Below are 22,524 nucleotides of genomic sequence, written 5' to 3'. Positions count from 1 at the left end.
ACAAAGGTTACTGTTTCAAAATCTGATAAAAATGACATTCAATTATGTAACATCATACAACAATTTGAATCAACCAAAATATATTTTCCTTTTATTATATTTTTTTAATATCATTATCTTTATAAAAACTTTGTGTATTATTATTAATTAAAAATAGTTTTATTTATTTTAAAAGAAAAGTAAACAATAAATTATGTCATTTATGTGGTGCATAACATGTGTTTTGGTAAAAAGTGCGTTTTTATTTGACAAGGGCTATTAAATGTGCATATCATCCACGTTATCAATGTGACGCTATGAAATACTATTATACTATCGTTAAACGTGAAGGTGATACTTTTTTGTGTTAAATTGTAAGCAAGTTGTAAAATAAATGTATACGTTATTTTGATGCAGTCAATAATGCTCAATGCAAGCATAACATTAACATTCTGGTCATTATGACATATTGATGGGATGTGAGTTAGCCACAGTCCACATGCACCATTCAAGACTTTGATATGCATAATGATATACTGTCTTATAACCTGCCTCGGTCCGCTCGCGCCATTCAACACTTTGATATGCATAATGATATACTGCTTTATAGACCGTTCCATAATCGATAAATTGACCTCCGCCATATTGTCAGTCACGTGACTGTCCGCCATTACACTGCTGCTAACTTGTGCGAGTCTGCGATTCCAAAAGCCAAAGACGTAGAGAATACCCGCTTCAACGTTGTCGGATAAATAAATTACTTAATGAATTAATGTAAGGCGATTATCACATTTTTGTTGTTTAAATGATTGTTTGAAGTTGAGATTAATTGTTACAAATAAAATGTATAAAATGCTTTCGTGTATTTGTTTTTGTTTATCTGTAATCAAGTGGTAATCATCGGCGAAAATTTGCTGGTTCAGTCGCTCATACTATGTCTTTGATTAGACTCGTTACTTTTAACGTTTAACAAACAATTCACGCATGTATTGTTGTGTTGATTTTAATAGCCGCAACATCAAGCAGATTATATTTTAATTAATACTAATAAAAGATTCTCGCGCAATTAATTACCGCTAATTGTTTGTAATTGATCTCATTTGGTAAAAATCTACATTCCAAAATCATTACATATTATATTAAGTATGATATTATTGATACGCCTTCCATTATTTTTCTTGTTCTAACTGATATCAGAGATAAAAAATTGTGGTTTGGATTTATATTAATTTTTTTAGATGGAATTTTGTCACGTTAAAAAACGAGCTTTTTATCATGAGAGAGTGATATTGATCTTGACGACCTTTTATGTGATTATTCGGAAGATGAAGAGAATGCGATCTATGTGATATATATATATTTTCATCTTTGAATCATTTAACAGCTATAAAGCTAAAAATACTAAAAATTGTATTTTATAGGTCTTTGAAGTAACGCAAAACATATGGATAACGACACCAAATGTTTAGTCAATTAATCCACACAAAAAAAACTCCGATAAAAAAACACCTAAATAATATTTCAAAAATATATTATTAAGCGCCAAACGAATTTATTAATACATTTATTTGCAACTTTAAAAACGCGGCATAAGCATCAAATTAAAGATTATCTGAAGACTGAAAGGCCGACAATTTGACACAATAAAGAGCTCTATGCATAAGCCGTAATATTTTTTTTGCAGAAAAGCTTCAATAAATTACAATAGTAATACATCTAATTATAAAAATATAATTATCAATGGCATGAGGACGCTGGTGTGATAAATAAATGAGTGTTAGAAAGTGAAAGGAGTGCTTTGAAAATAAACATACTACAAAGCCATATTAAAAGCAAAGGACATGACAGTATTTACATTAATTTTAATTTGATGGGTTTTGTACAAAGAATGACGCTATTGAGGAATATTAACATACAACTGAAAAAACACAACTTCATATGATGCAAATGGAACTGTGTACTCATGTATATTGAAAACTCGTTACTAGTGAGTATGAGTGACACATATCTAACATTTTAACACACATATATTTATATACATATATATTTTTTAAAATATTTTTTACCTCTGTTTGGTTTCAAATGTAATTTATTGTTTTATGATATCGTTCGTGCATTGCCGTAACATCAAATCTTCATACGGAATGACGTAGTTTTAATTAACCGATACCCGCTAAATACGTTAAATGTTTTATTTTTATATTTTTTTAAATACTTTATTGTTTCATAAATTAAACGGGCTAGTATCTTTACGGGTGTGCGGTAAAAATGCCAGAGGTAAAAAAGGAAATGGGCTTCCTGTTACCTATGCACTCCAACCACCCGACTTAAAAGCAGTACATCGAATAGCTAGTTTTTTTCAGTCTTTCAGTTAACGGATTAATTGAATTGCGTTCTGAGAAAACTGGGCATATTGCATGTGCTTAAAGTGTCATACCAGATTAGCTAGTGCAGTCCGCACAGGCTAATCTGGGACAACACTTTCCGCACATGCAATATGCCCAGTTTTCTCAAAACGCGACTCAATTAATGGATGTCAAAAATTATTTAACCGGTTAATTATTTAAAAACAAGTTGCATCCCTCACAGTAGTGATTGTTTAGTTATAAAAAGAGTATTTCTGTTATGAAATGATTAAAATAAATAAACGTGTGTTATTTTATTTGTCGTCACTCTTGTGCACAATAATACAAAGTCAACCATTCACTTGCATTGAATGAAATACTTAACACCTGAAAAAAAACCCAGCCCGAGCACACACTTTCTCAAGCACAAGAACAATTGACACATTCAGTGTGTAATGCGCTAAAGAAATTATATTCCACCTTCCACAAGTAATTAGCGCCGTCTTTAATAATCGAGACCTATATTTAAAGAGCAGATTACTGCGAACTTAATAAGAACAAGGGACAAAATTGTCACAAAACCAGGTTTTCATTGTGAAAAAAAAATCTGATAAAGGGAGAAAACTCAAACTGAACTTTTGAAATGACCAAAAAAAATTAACCCCCTTTGTAAGTTTTTTTTTTTTTTTAAATCTATTTTTAGTCGTGGCGACCTTGACATTGGAGATATTGACGTGATTCTTTCGTGGGACACACCGTCCCATGATGGTGAACAAATGTGCCAAATGATTTTAAAATCTCACAATGAATGACATAGTTATGGCCAGGACCAGCTCATTTATGGCCATTTTTGACCTTTGAACTCAAAGTGTGACCTTGACCTTGGAGATATCGACGTAATTATTTCGCGCGACACACCGTCCAATGATGGTGAACAAATGTGCCAAATGATTTTAAAATCTGACGATGAACGACATAGTTATGGCTCGGACAAGCTCATTTATGGCCATTTTTGACCTTTGAACTCAAAGTGTGACCTTGACCTTGGAGATATCGACGTAATTATTTCGCGCGACACACCGTCCAATGATGGTGAACAAATGTGCCAAATGATTTTAAAATCTGACAATGAACGACATAGTTATGGCCCGGACAAGCTTATTCCGCCAGCCCGCCAGCCAGCCAGCCCGCCCGCATTCGCCAATCTAATAACCAGTTTTTTCCTTCGGAAAACCTGGTTAAAAAGCCGAATAATTAGAAGCATACGGTTATAGCACATATATATTGTTGTTTCCAAAAGCTCACAATTTGAAGCGGCAATGTGTTTCATTTTGATGTGACATTAAATCTCAAAGGAAACTCAAGATGACACATGTGTATAAGCAGGTTGCTAATACACTTTTTATCCCCACGCTTTTTGAAAAAAAGGTGGGGATATTGTGGTGATCTCCGCCGTCCGTCCGTCCGTCCGTCTGTCCGTCCTGGCCACTATCTCCTCCTACACTAAAAGCACTAGAACCTTGAAATTTACACACATGGTAGCTATGAGCATATGTGCGACCCTGCACTATTTGGAATTTTGATCTGACCCCTGGGTCAAAAGTTATAGGGGTTGGGCCGCGTCAGAAATTATCACTCATTTTTTTAGGTTATTTTACATTTACTTCTTTATTTCTACACCGATTCACTTCAAATTGATACTGGACCTCGCCTATGACAATACGGTCAATCTCAACCATGCATGGCCCCATTCCCAACCCTGGGGCGCCCCGCCCACATAGGCCACACCCACCAAAAATGTCCATTTACTATAATTTTTTCATTTCTACACGGATTCACTTCAAATTGATACTGAACTTTTGTTATGACATTAGGGTCAATCTCAACTATGCATGGCCCCAATCCCAACCCTGGGGCGCCCGCCCACATAGGCCACACCCACCAAAAAATTCCATTTACTATAATTTTTTCATTTCTACACGGATTCACTTCAAATTGATACTGAACTTCTCTTATGACATTAGGGTCAATCTCAACTATGCATGGCCCCATAACCAACCCTGGGGCCCCGCCCACATAGACCACACCCACCCAAAATTGCCTTTACTATAATTTCTTCATTTCTACACCGATTCACTTCAAATTGATATTGAACTTCTCTTATGACAATACAGTCAATCTCAACTATGCATGGTCCCATTACCAACCCTGGGGCGCCCCGCCCACATAGACCACACCCACCCAAAATTGCCTTTTACTATAATTTCTTCATTTCTACACCGATTCACTTCAAATTGATACTGAACCTCTCTTATGACAATACGGTCAATCTCAACTATGCATGGCACAATTACCAACCCTGGGGCGCCCTGCCCACATATGTCACACCCACCCAAAATTGCCTTTTACTATAACTTCTTCATTTCTACACCAATTCACTTCTAATTGATGATGAACTTCTCTTATGACAATACGGTCAATCTCAGCTATGCATGGCCCCATTACCAACCCTGGGGCACACCTAGGTCAAACATTCGGCGTGGGGATACGCGTCGGCCTCTGCCGCGCCATTTCTAGTTATCATATGGATTACAATTGTCAAATACAAATTAAGGGTATACGGTTTGAAAAGTAGCGCCGTTCACGATTTAACTGAATATGACACTGAAGTTATTTTATGGAAAAAACCCATCTCAAACACAGTGATCATTGATTTTCGACCATTTTATTCAACAAAAAATGTGTTTCCTTCACAGTTTATTTATGGAACGCTTGAAGGCGCTATTATTATTGCGGACGGTTAACAAATTCAGTTATCATGTAGTTATGAACAGCATAAGACACACATTTGTAGCACAGTAGCAGGATGATGTATTTATTGAACATGAATAAAATCATCAACTAAAATGTTTTGAAATTATAAATTTGCCCAGAATAACTGCATAACATTATTCATCTAGCGGCCAAGTGCATGAATCTGCGCTCGACCGCTGTTGGGATAGCTTAAATACGATAGTTTAAATCGAATTCATTTAATAAAGTACACACATTTTATTTCGGAGCAATTGTGTAGTTGTGCTCCCCATTGAGACCGGGAGGTCGCGGGTTCAATTTTTGAGGAGCGTTTGTAAGATATTTGGTGTGGTGGTAGTGCTACATCAAACTGTATGTGAGTAAGAAACGTGTTTCTTGTAAACAAAATCAATTTAAACGGACTTGTTCACGGATTGTCGTATTTTGGAAACAATCTCACTAAATATAATAGCAACATAAGTTGAGTTGAATACACAATATTGTTGTTCACCGGATTCTAACCCGGTTCCTTTAGAAGCAAAATCTACCTCGCTTCCAAGCAGCCTTTCCAGATTATGTGCAAAGCATAACCGCTCTACTAACACGACGAATTTGCAACTTAGCATTATAAACCGATTATTATTCTACCGATTTCGAATGATGATTATCCGTTAATGAACCAATATTTTTAACCTTTTTTTCTGAATTTCGCTTGTTTCAATATAATGCATACATTATTTTTTGCATATATGATAATTATTTTGAAAATCGTCATTTTACCAAACAGTTTACACGTGTCCGGTTTTTGTTTTTTTCGTAAAGCGTTTCGTAAATTTCAATAACAAAACGTTATGTTCCAAGAATAGTAATGAAATGTAAAATGTGCAACTTTAATAAATCAAATCAGTGACAGTGAGAAACAGATACGCCCGACTACCGCACATCATTTGTCAGGCTTCCTACCACAAAACGAAACCATGAATGATTACTTAGACAATGTCGTAATCTCGTGCAGGCTTCTAACCTCAAAGCAAAACAACGAATGATAAATTAGGCAATGTCGTGCAGGATGCACTGGCACAAATAAGTAAATGATTGATGCAAAATTACTAAAACTTTAAGTGTGAATTTAAACATTTTTCATTATTTCGAAAGAGCGTTTTATTTTTAATTTGAAGTTTGGTAAACAAGGAGGACGTGGCTTTTCTTAGAAGACTTGACGCGATGCTAGTGTATTTTTGATACTTGCTTTGCAACTGAATATCATTGTTGGGTTATCAAGTGAAAAAAAGGATGCAACTCTCGTTTGGTGATTGGATATCGGTTCTCAGTCACAACAGACAACATTCCTTACTTCTAACGTAATCGTGGCGACTATGCAACAATTGCCCGCAGACTTGCGATTTACTCAAATTCAACTATTCCCACGTCTCTTAACCCATTTCATTCTGCCCCCCTTCCAGATAAGATATCCCCAAGATCTGAGACCTGATCAATAACTGATAAGCCATGCCAGACATTTGAGGGTCATGTATGATAAAGATCAGTAGCACATTTATTATGGACTTAAAGCCTATATATGTATACATTTTTAGAAAGAAGAGAAAATTCTGAATCCAGCAGTATATTTTTTATTTAATTATGTCCAGAATTAATCAAAATATTAGGCTGTAAAATTGGCAAATAAAACTAAAATCATAAAGAAACAATAGTTTAAACATTTTCAACTAAATAAATCAATATGATGCAATGTTCAAAATGTGCATATATCAATGTAATAATTATTCTAAATTTTATACACTTTATAACAGTGAAAAAATCATTAAAATATTCCAACAAATACCAAAGTTATGATTATTATACTATACAATGGGAAACGCGCACAAATTGCCAAAATAATTCTGTGTCATTGACAGTGAAAAATACCAACACAGTATGCTACTGAATTATGAATTTTATATTTATTATTGATGTAATCTTTAGCAAACCATACATTTTATGAAAGGTATTGAATTGATCTAAAATCTAATGCTTAATAATAATGATATTACTATAAAATAAGGAAATAAAATTAATGAAAAGATACAAACTCTGTTTATTTTCAAGAAAAAAAATCAAGACAACAAATAACTATACGGTCTTAACATTTAAATATATAATAAATATCATGACAAAATACAATGAAATTACTGCAACTGGTTCAGGTTACATAAGAAATATTCCAATATTTACTAAAATTGTTTTCTTGTATATTTTCAGGTATGTACCAAAATGACGGTCCACAGATGTCCAGACTTACTATACAAAGAAATTTACATTGAAATAAAAAATGAAAACAATGTTCATTCCACATAACTATCATACACAACATTTTCACTGAAAATACCATTTTAAATACAGTGTGCATTCCACACAACAATCATTCACAACATTTTCACTGAAAATACAATTATCTTATTTACATAATTACTGATATTTACAGTATTACTGATCTTCTAACTTGGTCAACTGTTTGTTTTACAAGTTTGTCACTCACAATTTATTAGCCCTGTTTATGTGTGCCGGAAAGCACTGGTGGTGTACCGGCACATTGCATTCAACGCAACCAAACTTTGAAGTACCAACACGTTCGCCACGGTTTGCCTTCGCGCGACATTCAACACACACCTTCTCTTTTTCAAACAACCGCTCCATCGTGTGAACACGAGCTGGTCTGGCTGTGTCCAGGATTGGCGCATCCTTCCCAGCACAGTAATCGCCAATCAGGCCATCCGCAAGGTCTTCAACGAAGTCCTGGATGTTTGGCCATTCACGCCCGACTGTCTCTGGATTTGAGTCCTTTGCAATGATGTACGCATTCAAAGCACTGCCCATCATGAAGTGGAAGAACAGCCGCCGCCACCACTTCCTTGATCTATGGTTGATGATATGATATCCAATCATCTGGTCCGACAAGTCGACTCCCTTCATGAACTTCTGGTAATCCGCAAGCATTTTGGGAACTTCCACAGATTGTTGTGTTGGGTTACCAGATCGTCGGTTGACAGTTCCCATGTCATTAGGACTGTGAAAGTTTGACAGGACCATGACACACTTTGTGTCCTGCCAAATGCAACAAGAAAGTTCATCTTTCTGGGCCACCAGGAACTCGTGTTTGTCCAGCATAACATTCCTTGGCAACAGTGCAGTTGGTAAGCCCTTCCTGTTGTTGCGCACTGTGCCACAGGCGTACACACCGCGCATGTGCAGATCTGTGAGAAGGGCCGGACTCGTGTAATAATTGTCCATAAAAACTCTAATGTTAGTGTGGTTCAGATGGCCGATCAGGTCTGTCACCACTCTGTGTGATAGGCCCTTCTCCTGATTCTCTTCCTTTCCAGTGTAGACTTGGAACTGGTGGATGTAGCCAGTTTCGCTCTCCGCCAATGTCCACACTTTTATTCCCCACTCAATGGCATGTACTGACGAAAGCCCAGACGCCCCTTGAACTTTACCATACTTTCATCCACAGTAACATGTTTGTAGGGGGTGTACATTGCCTTGAATTTGTCATTCAGATAGTTCAAAAACCACCTTATCTTTTTAAGTTTGTCTGGTCTGGCAGGAGGTGGGGCATCGTTGTTTGTCAGGTGAAGGTAGCGCCAGATCAGATTGAATTTGTCCCGAGGCATGATGGTGTTGAAGGCAGTACGAAACATACGCTTCTTTACCCTCCAGTAGTCATTTCTTGATGGAAGACGAAGAACTCCCATACAAAAACAGAGTCCGATGAAAGCCTTCATGGCTGGAATGTCTACTGGAACCCAACGAGGAGCAAATGGTGGTGGTGGGTTTCGTGTCCGCTCTTGCTCAGCATAGCGGTTGGTCTCTGTAACCATATGCTGCCACAAGTCCTGACCCCAGATCAGTTCAAAATAATTATGTGGCAGGGCATCTTCAGGGTGAACAAACGTTGAACCACCTATTTCACTGTACGTTCTCTCGTTTCGTTCGTCAAAGTTGGAAGTCTTCCATTCGACGTCGAAGCCTTCAAACTCGTCATGTTCACCATCCGATTAAAAAAAGCCACGAAACCATTCGTCGTCAGTTCTTTGTTGACATTCGAAGCCATCTTCACCATTTTCTTCATTCAAATTACTCGTATTTGTGTCAAATTCGTTATTTAAATCGACCTCAATGTCGCTTCCATCGCTATCCATGTCCGTAGAATCAGCCATGACGAAAATTAAAAAAAAAACTGTCAAAATCGCTTTAGAAATACTCTGCAAAATTCACTTCCTTGTTATTCAAAAATTGCGCTTTGTTTTGATTTATCTGCGCATGCTCAAAGGAAGTTGTTTCTGGGTAATTTTTGCACATGTTTTTATGACGTTTTACGACGTTTACCGACATATACACAGGGTTTCCCTACTGTCAGTAACACATACCGGTCTATTCGTATCCCGAATGAAATGGGTACGTACGAATCGGTTCGTATGCCGCATGAAATGGGTTAAATTATGGAACGACCTTGACATCGGAACAAGGTCTCTACCAACGCTTTCTAGTTTTAAAAGTGCAGTAAAGCGGAAGTGCAATCCTCCTACAGTTCCTTCGTATTTCCTAGTTGGCGAACGAAAGCAACACATTCTACATGCTCGGCTAAGAAACCACTGTAGCGACTTAAATTCCGATCCACATTTAAACCACAAACGTGACTATCCAAAATGCGCGTGTAATAGTCATGTCGAGGACGTAGATCACTTCTTCTTCAAATGTCCTCTTTTCTCCGAGCAAGGTATCGTGCTTTTTACCAAAATTCGTCCATACCACATTCTTAATGCAAACAAACTAGTATATGGTATCCCAGAACTAACTGATAACCAAAACGATGTGTTATTTCTGGAAGTTCGAAATTATATTAAAGACAACTAAAAAATATTCAAAGCGTTTTCATTAAATACATAATTTCAACTGAAGTAAATAATAACATGATGGAACAAGATTTATAAATCAAATAACGTGTATGCATTTCAATAAATTTCAAATAAATAAACATTTAAATATGTGGCAAGAAACATTTTATATTAACAGTTTGTTCCTAATTCTCCTACTATTGTATACGTAACGCATATATCCAATGCGCTTTCGGTAATGCCATTGCGCTTTCGGTATCCCAATACCGAAAGCGCGCGCTTTCGGTAAATCTAGTAACCCTATTTTATATTAACAGTTTGTTCCTAATTCTCATGCAATTGTATACGTAACGCATATATCCAATGCGCTTTCGGTATCCCGATACCGAAAGCGCGCGCTTTCGGTAAATCTAGTAACCCTAAGAAAGTGATCAACACAGCAGGTTGCTAATACACAGTGTAGACTTCCCCTGACTTTGATTCGAGCACAATAAATCCCAATATTATAAAATTAACAGAACAGAACAGCGAGTTTATTTGCGACATAAGCATATATAGCTAAACATCAAACAACCATAATAATAAATACACAATACACATGCATCAAAATAACACCAATAATATGTTTATGCATTTTGTACAAACATATTACTTGTGAGAATGTATGATGTAAGAGAAAGCTCTTTCTGTTTTAACAAAGTTAAGTGAATTTTTAAAATCCGCAATTGATAAAGAAAAAAATACAGTTAGATGTTATGTACAAAATTTAAGTTGTGGGGGGAAAATTTACTCTCTAAAAATCTTTATATTATCGGCTCTAAGTTTAAATGCTGTAATTAGCAAGACGTATCAATACATGCCTCATTTAATAATCAATGTAAACATAATCACCATCAAAACCCTGCTTGTTTATTGCTTTAATAGTTTAATAATTTATTATCTTTAAAAATCTAAAGATTCCATTACATCAATAAAAATCCAATAGCTTTTACAATGAATTTAACAAGTTTCCTTTAATGACCGATTCATCAAAGAAACAAAAAATCCCAACCAATTAACAGAATGAATAAAGCACAAAACAACAAAATTACAGTCTAAATGTATTAGTAAGACACTTGAACAAGTTCAAATAAAAAATTGTTTCCGTACAATACTCATTATCCTTAAAAAGCATTGCTCACAAATCTGTTTTACTATATAACGTCTGGCATTTTTACCTATGGCATTTTTACCTATGGCATTTTTACCACTTTACATCTGGCATTTTTACCTATGGCATTTTTACCTCTGGCATTTTTACCTATGGCATTTTTACCTCTGGCATTTTTACCTACATTCATCTTTAAGGTGTACACTTTCCGATATTCTATATTGGACATAACTTTTAATTTGTAAAATATGTAACATATCTTATTTACGCAACTGTTAAGTATGTCGGAGGTAAATTATCTTACCAAATGACTGCTTAATACTACCAGGAAGATGAGACATGGTGGCATCATCAATTGTGTTTAATGACCAGATTGTCATCTGCCACCCAGTGTGGTTTATGACACCATGTGGTTAGTTAAGTCTGGACAATATCTGATCAAAACGAGATTATCGGATAATGCAGAACAAAGGGGCAATTAAACACTGGAATGCAAAGGCATACACGATTTAAAGATTGATGCAAATAATCAAATGAAAAATATTGCATTTAATTTAATTAAATGCTTTTTTTTAATGTGTCAATGTGTTAGTTTTCCAAGACAACCAAGACCATGTAATGACGGCCTTAGAATTTAGAAAGAAATTCATCCGTTGAATAATCGGTGCTCTCTTATATATGTTACCGATTGTAAAGCAGCAGTGTAATGGCGGACGCGGAGAGAATTCAGGGGAGATAATTATGTAATGACTAAATTATGGAACGGTCTATAACCAGCCTCGGTCCATTTGAGCCATCAGGGGTTTTTTTTAGAGAAAGGGGAAGACGCTGGACGCTGGGTGACAGGGGAAAAAAGAGTGCGAAAGAGACAAATTAGGGGAAAAAATAAAAACTGTTCATTTCAATGTCTATAACTCATTAAAAGAGGCTTGTCTCTGTCCTTTTTGTTCTTAAACACATTTAACACGTATTAAAGTCAAAGTTCTTAATAGATGGGTGTAGATCTTGATAATGGGAAATGTTTTCAACTATATTTCTGTACTGGGGCCGGGGGACGATGTCAATTTTGTGATTTCAATTTCATGATGAATGGGTTGACGATCTTGATCTGCTACAGTATTGGAAGGGAAAGGAGCGGCAGCTGCCGATTGTCTACTTTCACTTTCACAATGTTCGATGTTGATTACCTCAGAATCCTGCTGGGTTATAACGGTTTTCGATGATTCTTTCTTAGAAAATGCCTCGATGCGTTCAGTATCTTCCGAGTCCGAATGTTTTATTTTGTTTGTGTAAGAACGCCAATTGTGAGACATTTTTTTTCTGTTTTCACGTTTATATCTTGGCTTGCACATATCCCGGATGAAAATTCAACTGGTTTCCGGTAATAAATTGACGAAACACCCTTCTCGCGCAAGACCGGTATCCAGTAAAATAGTCACATGATTATTACGATTAGTTGCCCAGTTTACATGACGTAATTTAAGAGCTATATTTAGAATAACTGGGATTCCCAGATTTTTTGTGTTCGTCTGGAGAGAGAGAGAGAGAGAGAGCGAGATCGTTGTACATGGTGCAAATTGGATAATTGTCGAATGCCCAAAGGAAAAATAAACATTTCTTTGAGAGAAAATATTATAATTTAGTGAAAAATGATATTTTTGGTGGGGAAATTGTATTTTGAGGGAAAAAATTCTGGTAGGGGAAGACGCCGAATATCGGCGTCACTTTCTTAGTAAAAAAAAACCCTGGCCATTCAAGACTTTGATATGCATAATGATATACTGCCTTATAACCAGCCATGGTCCACATGCGCCATTCAAGACTTTGATATGCATAATGATATACTGCCTTATAACCAGCCCCGGTCCACTCGCGCCATTCAAGACTTTAATATGCATAATGATATACTGTTCTTATAACCAACTACGGTCCACTTGAGCCATTCAAGACTTTGATATGCATAATGATATACTGCCTTATAACCAGCCTCGGTCCATTTGAGCCATTCAACACTTTGATATGCATAATGATATACTGCTCTTATACATTATGTAGCCAACCATGGTCCACTTGAGCCATTCAAGACTTTGATATGCATACTGATATACTGCCCTTATAACCTACCATTGTCCACTTGAGCCATTCAAGACTTTGATATGCATACTGATAAACTGCTCTTATAATATCCCTGATGTATATAAAATTGATCGATATGTTTTATTTAATCTTAATTAATCTTTCTAGGTCCTTGTGGGTACACACAATAAATCGATTTTGATTGATAATTATCACGGGGTGGAATCATTGCGACCATAACGCGCGTGTTATGTGCGTAAAATGTCGCAAAGCAGCTTCCGTTGTGGTGGCGATTTCGAAAAATGGATGCAAACGGTGAGTACGATTTTGTGGTTTACGTTTTCCGAAGACATATGGATCTTAATTTAAAAATCGGGGAATGCTATTCATTACGAATATTAATATTGTTTACTATTTTGTAAAAAAATCTTGAGAAAAATCCGATATCCTAACCTCAAGGACTTTACAAAGGTTGGTTCATGTGATGTTGACAATTAACAAGTCGAATATTTTTACGATATTATTATATTTTGGTACAGAAAATCCCATGTTAAATTCGTTTTTTAATAACTATGCTCGGTTACAAAAAAATATCGTTACCTCTGCTGAAATGAAGGCGTTGTACCCGTTGTTGTGTAAATGCTGTGGTCGCGTGCACATGTTGTGGTCGCAATATATTGTTGTGGTCCTGATGTGAAGTAGCTTAAACAAGAAAAAACGTGAGGGCAGCAGTGTAACAAGAATAAAAGTTGGTAATATTATACAAATATGTTGCACGGAAACCTCGCTTTACGACCACTCATAGTAAACATTATTTTACTATTGCATTTTTTATTTCAGATGGAAATTTTCAAGGAAAGCCGAACGAAAGGATTGTTCCTATATAGTATCAAACGGATTTCTTACAATACAAAAGTCCGTGGAAAAACATCTTTAAAACGGACGTTAAATACCAGTACGCCTGTTAAAAAGGGTGGTGGAAAACGATTATTGTAACATTTCACTTTTTCGAGAAAAATGATTGTGCGCGTGTGAATACATGAGAGAAGTTGTACAGGCCGAGCAGTGACGGTTCCTTGAGAGGGGGACAGCCCACATTTCGGTTATAAAATCAAAGAAGAAAAGAGACTGTCATCTAAACGTTTTTTTCCATGAAAATTAATGATATGTGTAGGTGCAACTGTTAAACATTTCATAGTCCATATGTGTTAATTTTAAAAGAACGTTTGAAAAAGCATCTTGAGGGTAAACAACTTACTTTAAAAACGTGTTTATTATTTAAAGCAAATGTATAGTTGCATATCTACCCTCACGTGAGCCTGGTCGATCCTTTTATTATTACACTATTATGAAGAAAGGATCATTTTATTTTCAAACTAGGTACATAACGGTTAAAATACCTTTATTTTATGTGAAATGGACCATAGTTATACGCAGAATTAGATTTTATTAAATATACTTTCATTAATATTATGTGTCTTGTTATTTGTTTTTAAATTCATGACGCTTAAAAGAAGTTTTCTCTACAATGGGTGTTACTCTCTTTTCTATATTTGTTTTCTTCAAAGTACAGGAACATGAAACATTTCTTTTTGAAACCATTTTAAGTATGTAACTTAGGTCCAAAGATTTGTTTGTTTTCCACTTACCCGACGAATCCTACTTTTTCGTACCGACACATTATTTGTTTGGTCATTTGAAATCAAGTTCACAGCGAAAAATACATTGTTTGTTTAATTTGATTATTGTTATCAAAATTACGACTGTGCCATATTTGAATTTTATAGAATTAATGTTGCAAACATATTTAGAAGACTGCGAAGTTGGAAATAACTTGCACAGGTAAAAAGTCGAATGAAAAAAAGTTTCGCCGACCTACCTTCCCTAATTTTGACAATGTTATCGGAAACAAGAAAACCTAATACATGAGTGTGGTCAAATTTCAACCTTGAATTGCATTTTGATATGTACATTTAAATTTTTTAAGTTATAATTTAATCAAATATCAGAGGGCAAAGAAGTAAAATTATTGAGCATACTAGCATAATATGTTATACAGTTTAATCTAAAACATATTCTATTATCACAATAACATTATAGTTTATGCAGTTTAAAGTAAAACAAAAACAAACAAATTGTCTATAATTACGTATAAAATATATAATGAAGCATATCAAAACATACATTAAAATATAAACGTAATTAAAACATACATACACTGTAGGCGTAACACAAATACAATCAAACAGCTCGTTGGGTTCATTTCATTCCCAACATGCTCTTTGATAAAACTGTTACAACGAATTGTATTTTTTTATAATTGTACCTTTATATCAATCTCTAGGATTGATACAACACGATGCTTAGTTACGGTATGTTGCTCTTCTATAGAAACACGCATATGAATATTCAAAACAGTATCATATTGAATTATTAAACGAATAAAATAAACATACAAATATTGCAACACAAAAGGCTTTCAAACATATTGTTACGAGAATTTTAGCTTGATCTTAATTTCTGTTACTTCACAGAAAGTTTTATCCGCCTTTAAACTAAGAAATGGTTAAATTCAGGCAATCAAATACTTTCATTGTTACATGAATGAAAACAGAAAAAACTACACGTACTTACATGTCTAAGAAAACAAAAAAACAAAACATATTTATGGTTTGAGATTTAAAACAGTTTACTAGTAGTTTGTAAGAACATATTGTAAATGGAATAAAATAAAAATATAGCTATAATGTTTTACACAGTTGTACAAACACACCGACAATTGTGTTTAAAATTAAGCAAATGCAAAATATGTTGGATAACATTTAATCGATTGGAATGTATTTTTTGAAATTGCCCATAATCTAATAGTTTAAGAAATGTATGACTTTTAAAATACCATAAAACAAAAAAATAACAACAATATTTAAACAATTTAACATCGTTTCTTTGATAAAATTAATTAAAGTGGCATGGTCATATTATTTGCGAGACAATTGTTGTTTGTTTGAACTGTTTAAGCCTATATTTTGTGACTGTTATGCCTACAGAAAAACATTTACGAAACTGACGTTTTGACAATTTCGACTTGCAAATCCATGTCTTCTTTGTGGACAGTTTACATATGCCTTAATGGCTTGATTGCCATTCAAAATATTAGCCACATCGCTCACAAACGAATTTGTGATTGGTGTGTTTCGCTCTCATATGGTTAGATAAAGGTCATTTGGATCGGAATTTCTTGTTGCACTGTTCACATATGACTTGTGGTTTTTGTCTGCCACACACAGCCACGTGTCGTTCAATACTTCGTGAGTACGCATACTCATTGCAACAATTTTCACACTTGTTTTTTTCCATTACCATGAGAATGGCTCATATGTTCATTAATGTCTCGCCTGCAAGCGAAGAGTTTGTTGCATACCAAACTCGAATGAGGCCGTTTGTTCAAGTGTACGCGCGTTGATGTCTTTTCATGTTAAAACTGTGCTAATGTTTTTTTACCGCAGAGAAGACAAAACTAGTTGCGAGTTGATTGTTCATAGAAGTTTTTTTATATAAAACGAGACTATGTCTTTTGCACTAAAAATCTTTCCACAGAACTTACAGAAGAACTTTTGGCGTCTGTTTAATTACGGGATAACCATGTTGCGACCTGAAATATACCAACTCGTTATTAGTATATAGCGTGACAGTTTAGCAAGAAAATATTAAATCAGGACGAGACAGCATATAAATATATCGCCCTTGATTAACAACAAATGTGATTTACCAGGCTTTTTAAGTACATTTAATGCATTACAGTTATCGCAGGGTCCAGTTTTGGTGAAATGTTTAATTTCTATTTATGCACGCCAAATTTCATAAGAGAACCCGGTTTATACTTAATGGTGTACCACATTATAAAGTTGTGCGGAAGGACGGACAGAAAGACGGACGGGCGGAGGGCAAACCTATTTGCATTTGAGAACTCTAGACTCGGGCCATGGAACTGTTCTACGTCTTTAAAAATGAATTTTAATATATTCATTCGCATGGCAATCATAATCACGTAAACAAATAAATCGACATAGGTAATCAATATTATCTTCATGTGCATTTATCAAGTAAAGAACCTACTCCGTATTTAAATTGGATTTTTAATTCCGATAATAACGTTAGTAACAAAGTAAAACTGTCCCGTGTAAAAAAAGATTTGGCAATGAGGTAATTCATCTTTACCTGGTATAACAATATGGTGATGTAAACTTTAAACGCCTCGTTTGTCTCCTGAAAATCTGTCACATTGAGCCTACATAAAATACAGCAGTAAATATTTATTTTTTGTTTGTTAATAATGTAAATAACTCTTTAATCAAGCGCGTTTTAAATATTAGAATGTTTAAACTGCAATTCGACTTCACATAGAGATGAGCACGGAAATTCAAAACCATACTAAATGATGAACAGCAATTTAAGGGATTTGGTTATCGGCTTTCCATATTTAACAATTTATGTACCTAATTTAAATGCAGAGTGATTCCTCAAGTAACCAGCACCAGATTTCGAAAATGAGCCAGTCTGGATCAAATTTAGATTGAGTAAACAATCGGACTGACTGACGTAAGGACAAGGACAGACGGACAGACAGAGGGACAGACAGACATACACAGAGAAAGACAGACAGACGGACAGACAGACCCAGACAGACAAAGAGACAGATATACAGACTCAATTATCCTTCTGTTTTACTTCACATCAGGATCACAACAATATATTGCAACCACAACATGTGCTCGCGACCATAACATTTTCAAAACAACGGGTACAACGCCTTCTTTGCAGCAGAGGTTACGCTATTTTTTTTATAGCCGAGCATAGTTATTATAAAAAAAAACGAATATAAAATGAGATTTTCTGTACAAAAGTATAATAATATCGTAAAAATATGCGACTTATTCATTGTCAGAAACACATGACCCAACCTTTGTAAAGTCCTTGAGGTTAGGATATCTGTTTTTTCTCAGGAATTTTGCCAGAATAGTAAACAATATTAATATTCGTATCGAATAGCATTCCCCGAATTTTAAATTAAGGTTCGTATATCTTCGGGAAACGTAAAAAACGAAATCGTACTCACCGTTTGCATCCATTTTTCGAAATTGCCACCACAACGGAAGCTGCATTGCGACATTTTACGCACATAACACGAGCGTTATGGTCGCAATGATTCCACGCCGTGATTATGTTCATTCACGATTACCGGTATGCGATTTTGGAAATTGATGAAACTTTCCTTCGTTTTTGATTTTGTTTCGAATAGAAATTAAAAACTGTATTTTTTTCACATTTGGACTAATGCCGTAACATGTGTTGTATGAGTATTTAATGTACTGGAACAATATTGTTATAATGCTTACACTAAATTGCCCAATAAAACGACACACTGCAAAACACCTCAGGAAACCTGATACATTGTGAGCAGTGTAATACCATTGGAGCAGTGCATGTACCTTGTTCATTACATACACCGAATTCACTTTACAAACAATAACTTTTATGGTATAATTACCTTTCAACAATATGCCGTCTCTCTGTACGCCTCCACACAGGACTAACCTTTTCAGCTTGGGACACGATGATAGGTCCATCTTTATACGAGATGCAGACTTGTCATTTGCAGGTGACATTAGTTTGTTTTCAAAAGTATATTTCCCGGTGCCAATCTCCAAGGAAATGACATTTGCCGTGTTATTTGTCCAAATCCTATGAAGGTCGTTAACGTATGTTCGCTGATCGAAAATGAAGGTACTTAGTCTAAGGAAAGTTTCATTATGTCCGTTTGCAACAGCTTCTCTGTGTCCTGCCAGTATGATTGTTTGAAAGTCAAACAAGTTTAACCAGCCGTAAGAACTCAAAGCATGGCAGTGGTAAGAACTCAAAGCATTGCGTTCATCCATCATGCTTGATAGCTTTTCCGCATACCTTACATCTAGTCCACACAGGAATATAAACACCTGTGATATGTCGCGATATGCTTCCCTTTGGCGGTTAAGATAAACAGAAATAACACCATCAACGAGATCGGTTTTGCGGGAAATATGATAAGCAGCGAGGAATTCTTGCATGCTCAAGTGGATAAACGAAAATGAAGACGACGGTCGCAGTAAGGCAGCCTTTCGTGCTGACGACAAAATTCCGGATTGTAATGCAAATTTCATTTGCTCTTGTTCATCCAACTTAAATTGTCTTAATTCGCTTATACTAAACACTAGTGAATTTTCCTTTGTATTTACAAACAACAAATGAAATGCTAATTCGGCTAGGCGATTCAGGGTATCTATATTTGGCTGTATGTATTGAGTACCTCTGAAGCAAGGAGAGGAAGACTGTTCAAATGTACGCATTTCACTGTTCGCTTTCTTAAAAAGACTCTCCAGTAAGAGGATGTATATTTCACACTTAGAGCCTTTGAGTTCTATTCCCTCTGCAAATGAGCAAACAATTGCAGAGAGCATCATGGGTGATGACAGTAAATTGTCGAGCTTCTGTTTTGCTATGTAATGCTTAAATGCTGAGCATTTTAATTCAAGATCATCCTTAGCTACCAAGCAGCCCAGGATTAATCTGCTGAGCTCAAATGGCTTGTTTACTCCTTCCAATTGCACCGACGTGTATCTGTTCAAATGCGTAATTTTTACTACAGCCAATTTCCAAGGTCGTGTTGAAAATAACATCACACATTCGCTGTGATCTACTACCAATTCTGGTAGGTTGTGATGATCTCCTGGTCCGGTCCACTCATCTAGACCATCAAGTAGTATCAAGCATTGTTCACGTTTCATGATCTCATTCACTAGTTTGTACGCCTTCTCACGGTCTTCCTGAGAGTAAATCGAGTCTATTATTTGTTGTTTAATCAAAGTATATACGTCAAATTGTTTTACCGAATTTCTCAATGTAATATGGAAAACAAACACAAAGCTTTGCAAAACGTCGATATCACTAAAGAAAAGTGAACTGTTATCAGATGCACTAATATCATGCGGTTCTCCACACCAGTCCAGGGCTAACTTGGATAAGAATGTAGTTTTTCCAGACCCCGCCTCACCTTGAAGAAATATTCGTCGATTAACCTTGTCATCTGTTAAAAACACACCCTTGTACTGCGTAACCTGTTCGTCTGTTTTCTTAAAAACACCTTTGTCCTCGGACATTTTAACAATTTTCGGCGGCATATAAACATCTCCTAATTTTTCATGTTTGTAGTCATTTAATGGAGATATGGGTACGTGATTTAAGGTGTCCCTGTAAAGCTTCTTCGTACGTTCGATCAGTTCTGAAATCAAAACGTTACATATTAATTATAAGTATTAGAAGTAGTAGCATATGCTTTTTACCATGAAGCTAATTTTTTACATCATAAACAATCTTCATGAAGATTGAACTTTACATGTGGCCTCTAGAGTGTTCAAAGGCTTTGTTTTCTTTAATTTTGATTCCACATCATCGTGACATGACCCATGTTCAAACTTAGCAGAATTACCTGCAGTTAGAATATTTGTTCTGAACATTTGGAAATTATCATTGAACCATACTTATTTAAATATATTACTAACAAATGGGCGCATGCTTCTTACAAATACTCAGCAGTCGGCTCATGTTTAAACCAGAGCTGTCAGAGGACAGCCCGCTCGACTATTAGAGTGCTTGACAGTATAACATAAGCCATCATGGGGATATTGTTCATATTCAATAAGGTCAAGGTCATATAGTCATATTGTAAGTGGAAGAGGACCATCATTGAAACATATTGATCGCTTATGTTGTAAAGAAGTCATACTTTATAGATGATTCTGAGTTGAGGTATATTTTCCACAATTTATTGAACATTTGTAAAGACATAAAACAAATTAATAAATTTTGTTTTTCAAGTTTGTTAGCAATAGCTTGTGTGGGATGGTTAGACGGTCCTTCAAAAATAGAATAAATAAATATCATTTTTTTTACCATGTTTCGGCACTTACAATAATCTGAATTTTTTAAATAATAACCTGGTAAAAGCAACACTTTTTCAATGATATACATTAAAACTGACTACTGAAAAAAGCTAAATCATGTTAAAACTTTTTCCAAGTCTCATCAAATTTTTAAATGTAGGCTTTACAGTGATAACAAGGTTTTTCTAAGATTCTAATTTTTGGATGAATGCTAATCAGATTCTTACTTGTCCTAGATATTGTCAAGATAAACATTCCGACCAAGTATCATCAAAATTTTAGTTACAAATGTGACATCTAAAGTTATTACAATAATTTTGACCTGCTGACATAGTTTAAGCACATTACTTAGAATATAAATCGGCATTATAATTTCAAGATTTACAATCTGACAAAGTTGTGTCAAGATTGAGTTATATGTTGCCTATACGTGTTGCCTATATAGTGATCACAAGATATTTCTGAGATATCACCGTGGCTGTTTTTTTTTAAAGCACATGACAAGGTTCAAACTCAGCTTCGATATTTTTCAAGATAAACATTGGAGCAATTTTCATGAAGAATGATGAAAAATGTGACCTCTTTTGCAATGACAATCTTAAATTTGACGACACACACAGAATAAGGAGGAAAATAGGGTGACTACAATATAGGGTGAATAAAAAGAACAAAACATATTGCCTTCACCTGAATTGGAATTCATGACCTTCAAAGGCAAAAACTAACACCATACCATTCTGACATTCCAGCTTTTAGATAAATAAAGTCCCCCTTTTAAAAACTTTACTAACATTTTACAAAAATTGAATGCAAAATAATAAGCATGTTTTATATTTATCTTGATTGATACGTATCCTTTAACAAGCCAATATTTTTCTGAGTTCCTTTATGGGGCATAATTCTGCTTAATTTATTTGCAAGGGCCTTACACAATGACAACAAATTGATGTATTAAGTTTCAAATGAATACATGTTGTACCAACACAGATTTAGTATTCTTACCAGCAAACCTAAACCATTTGGAATGGGGCCCTCTAACAGCCCTTATTTTGAAAAAAAAACTAATGACTTTTTTAATATTGATTAATAGATATTATATGAACGTAACATTCTAAATGTTATCTTAGCGTGTACAAAATATGGACATATATGGACATACTGCATTTATATTGTCCTCGGAATTTGTCAAATGGTATTTTTTTTAGAATAAGTACACATTAATAAGCCACTATAACGGTTTTGTACAGTACACTTCATCTTGATTTTCTCAGTTGAAAAATTAAGTGTTTATAATTAGCATAATTGCAGAA

At 35.1% G+C, this 22,524-nt stretch overlaps 1 protein-coding gene across 1 annotated transcript in view; it reads right to left on the bottom strand.

The window, feature by feature from the left end:
- Positions 1-6,167: 6,167 nt before the first annotated feature.
- The window catches only part of LOC127845914 (uncharacterized), a 58,414-nt gene continuing 42,057 nt past the window's right edge, over positions 6,168-22,524 (bottom strand). Inside the window, exons 5-8 of the mRNA XM_052377092.1 lie at positions 19,582-20,553; positions 8,828-9,051; positions 7,785-8,615; positions 6,168-6,191 (exon numbers count right to left, since the gene is read on the bottom strand). Coding sequence (XP_052233052.1) covers positions 6,168-6,191; positions 7,785-8,615; positions 8,828-9,051; positions 19,582-20,553 — 2,051 coding nt within the window. The remainder of the gene's footprint in view (positions 6,192-7,784; positions 8,616-8,827; positions 9,052-19,581; positions 20,554-22,524) is intronic.

The sequence above is a fragment of the Dreissena polymorpha genome, chromosome 9, assembly GCF_020536995.1.
Source record: "Dreissena polymorpha isolate Duluth1 chromosome 9, UMN_Dpol_1.0, whole genome shotgun sequence".
Taxonomy (NCBI): Eukaryota; Metazoa; Mollusca; class Bivalvia; order Myida; family Dreissenidae; genus Dreissena; species Dreissena polymorpha.
The sequence above is the reverse complement of the archived record's forward strand: the minus strand, read 5'-3'. Positions and strand labels throughout refer to the sequence as shown.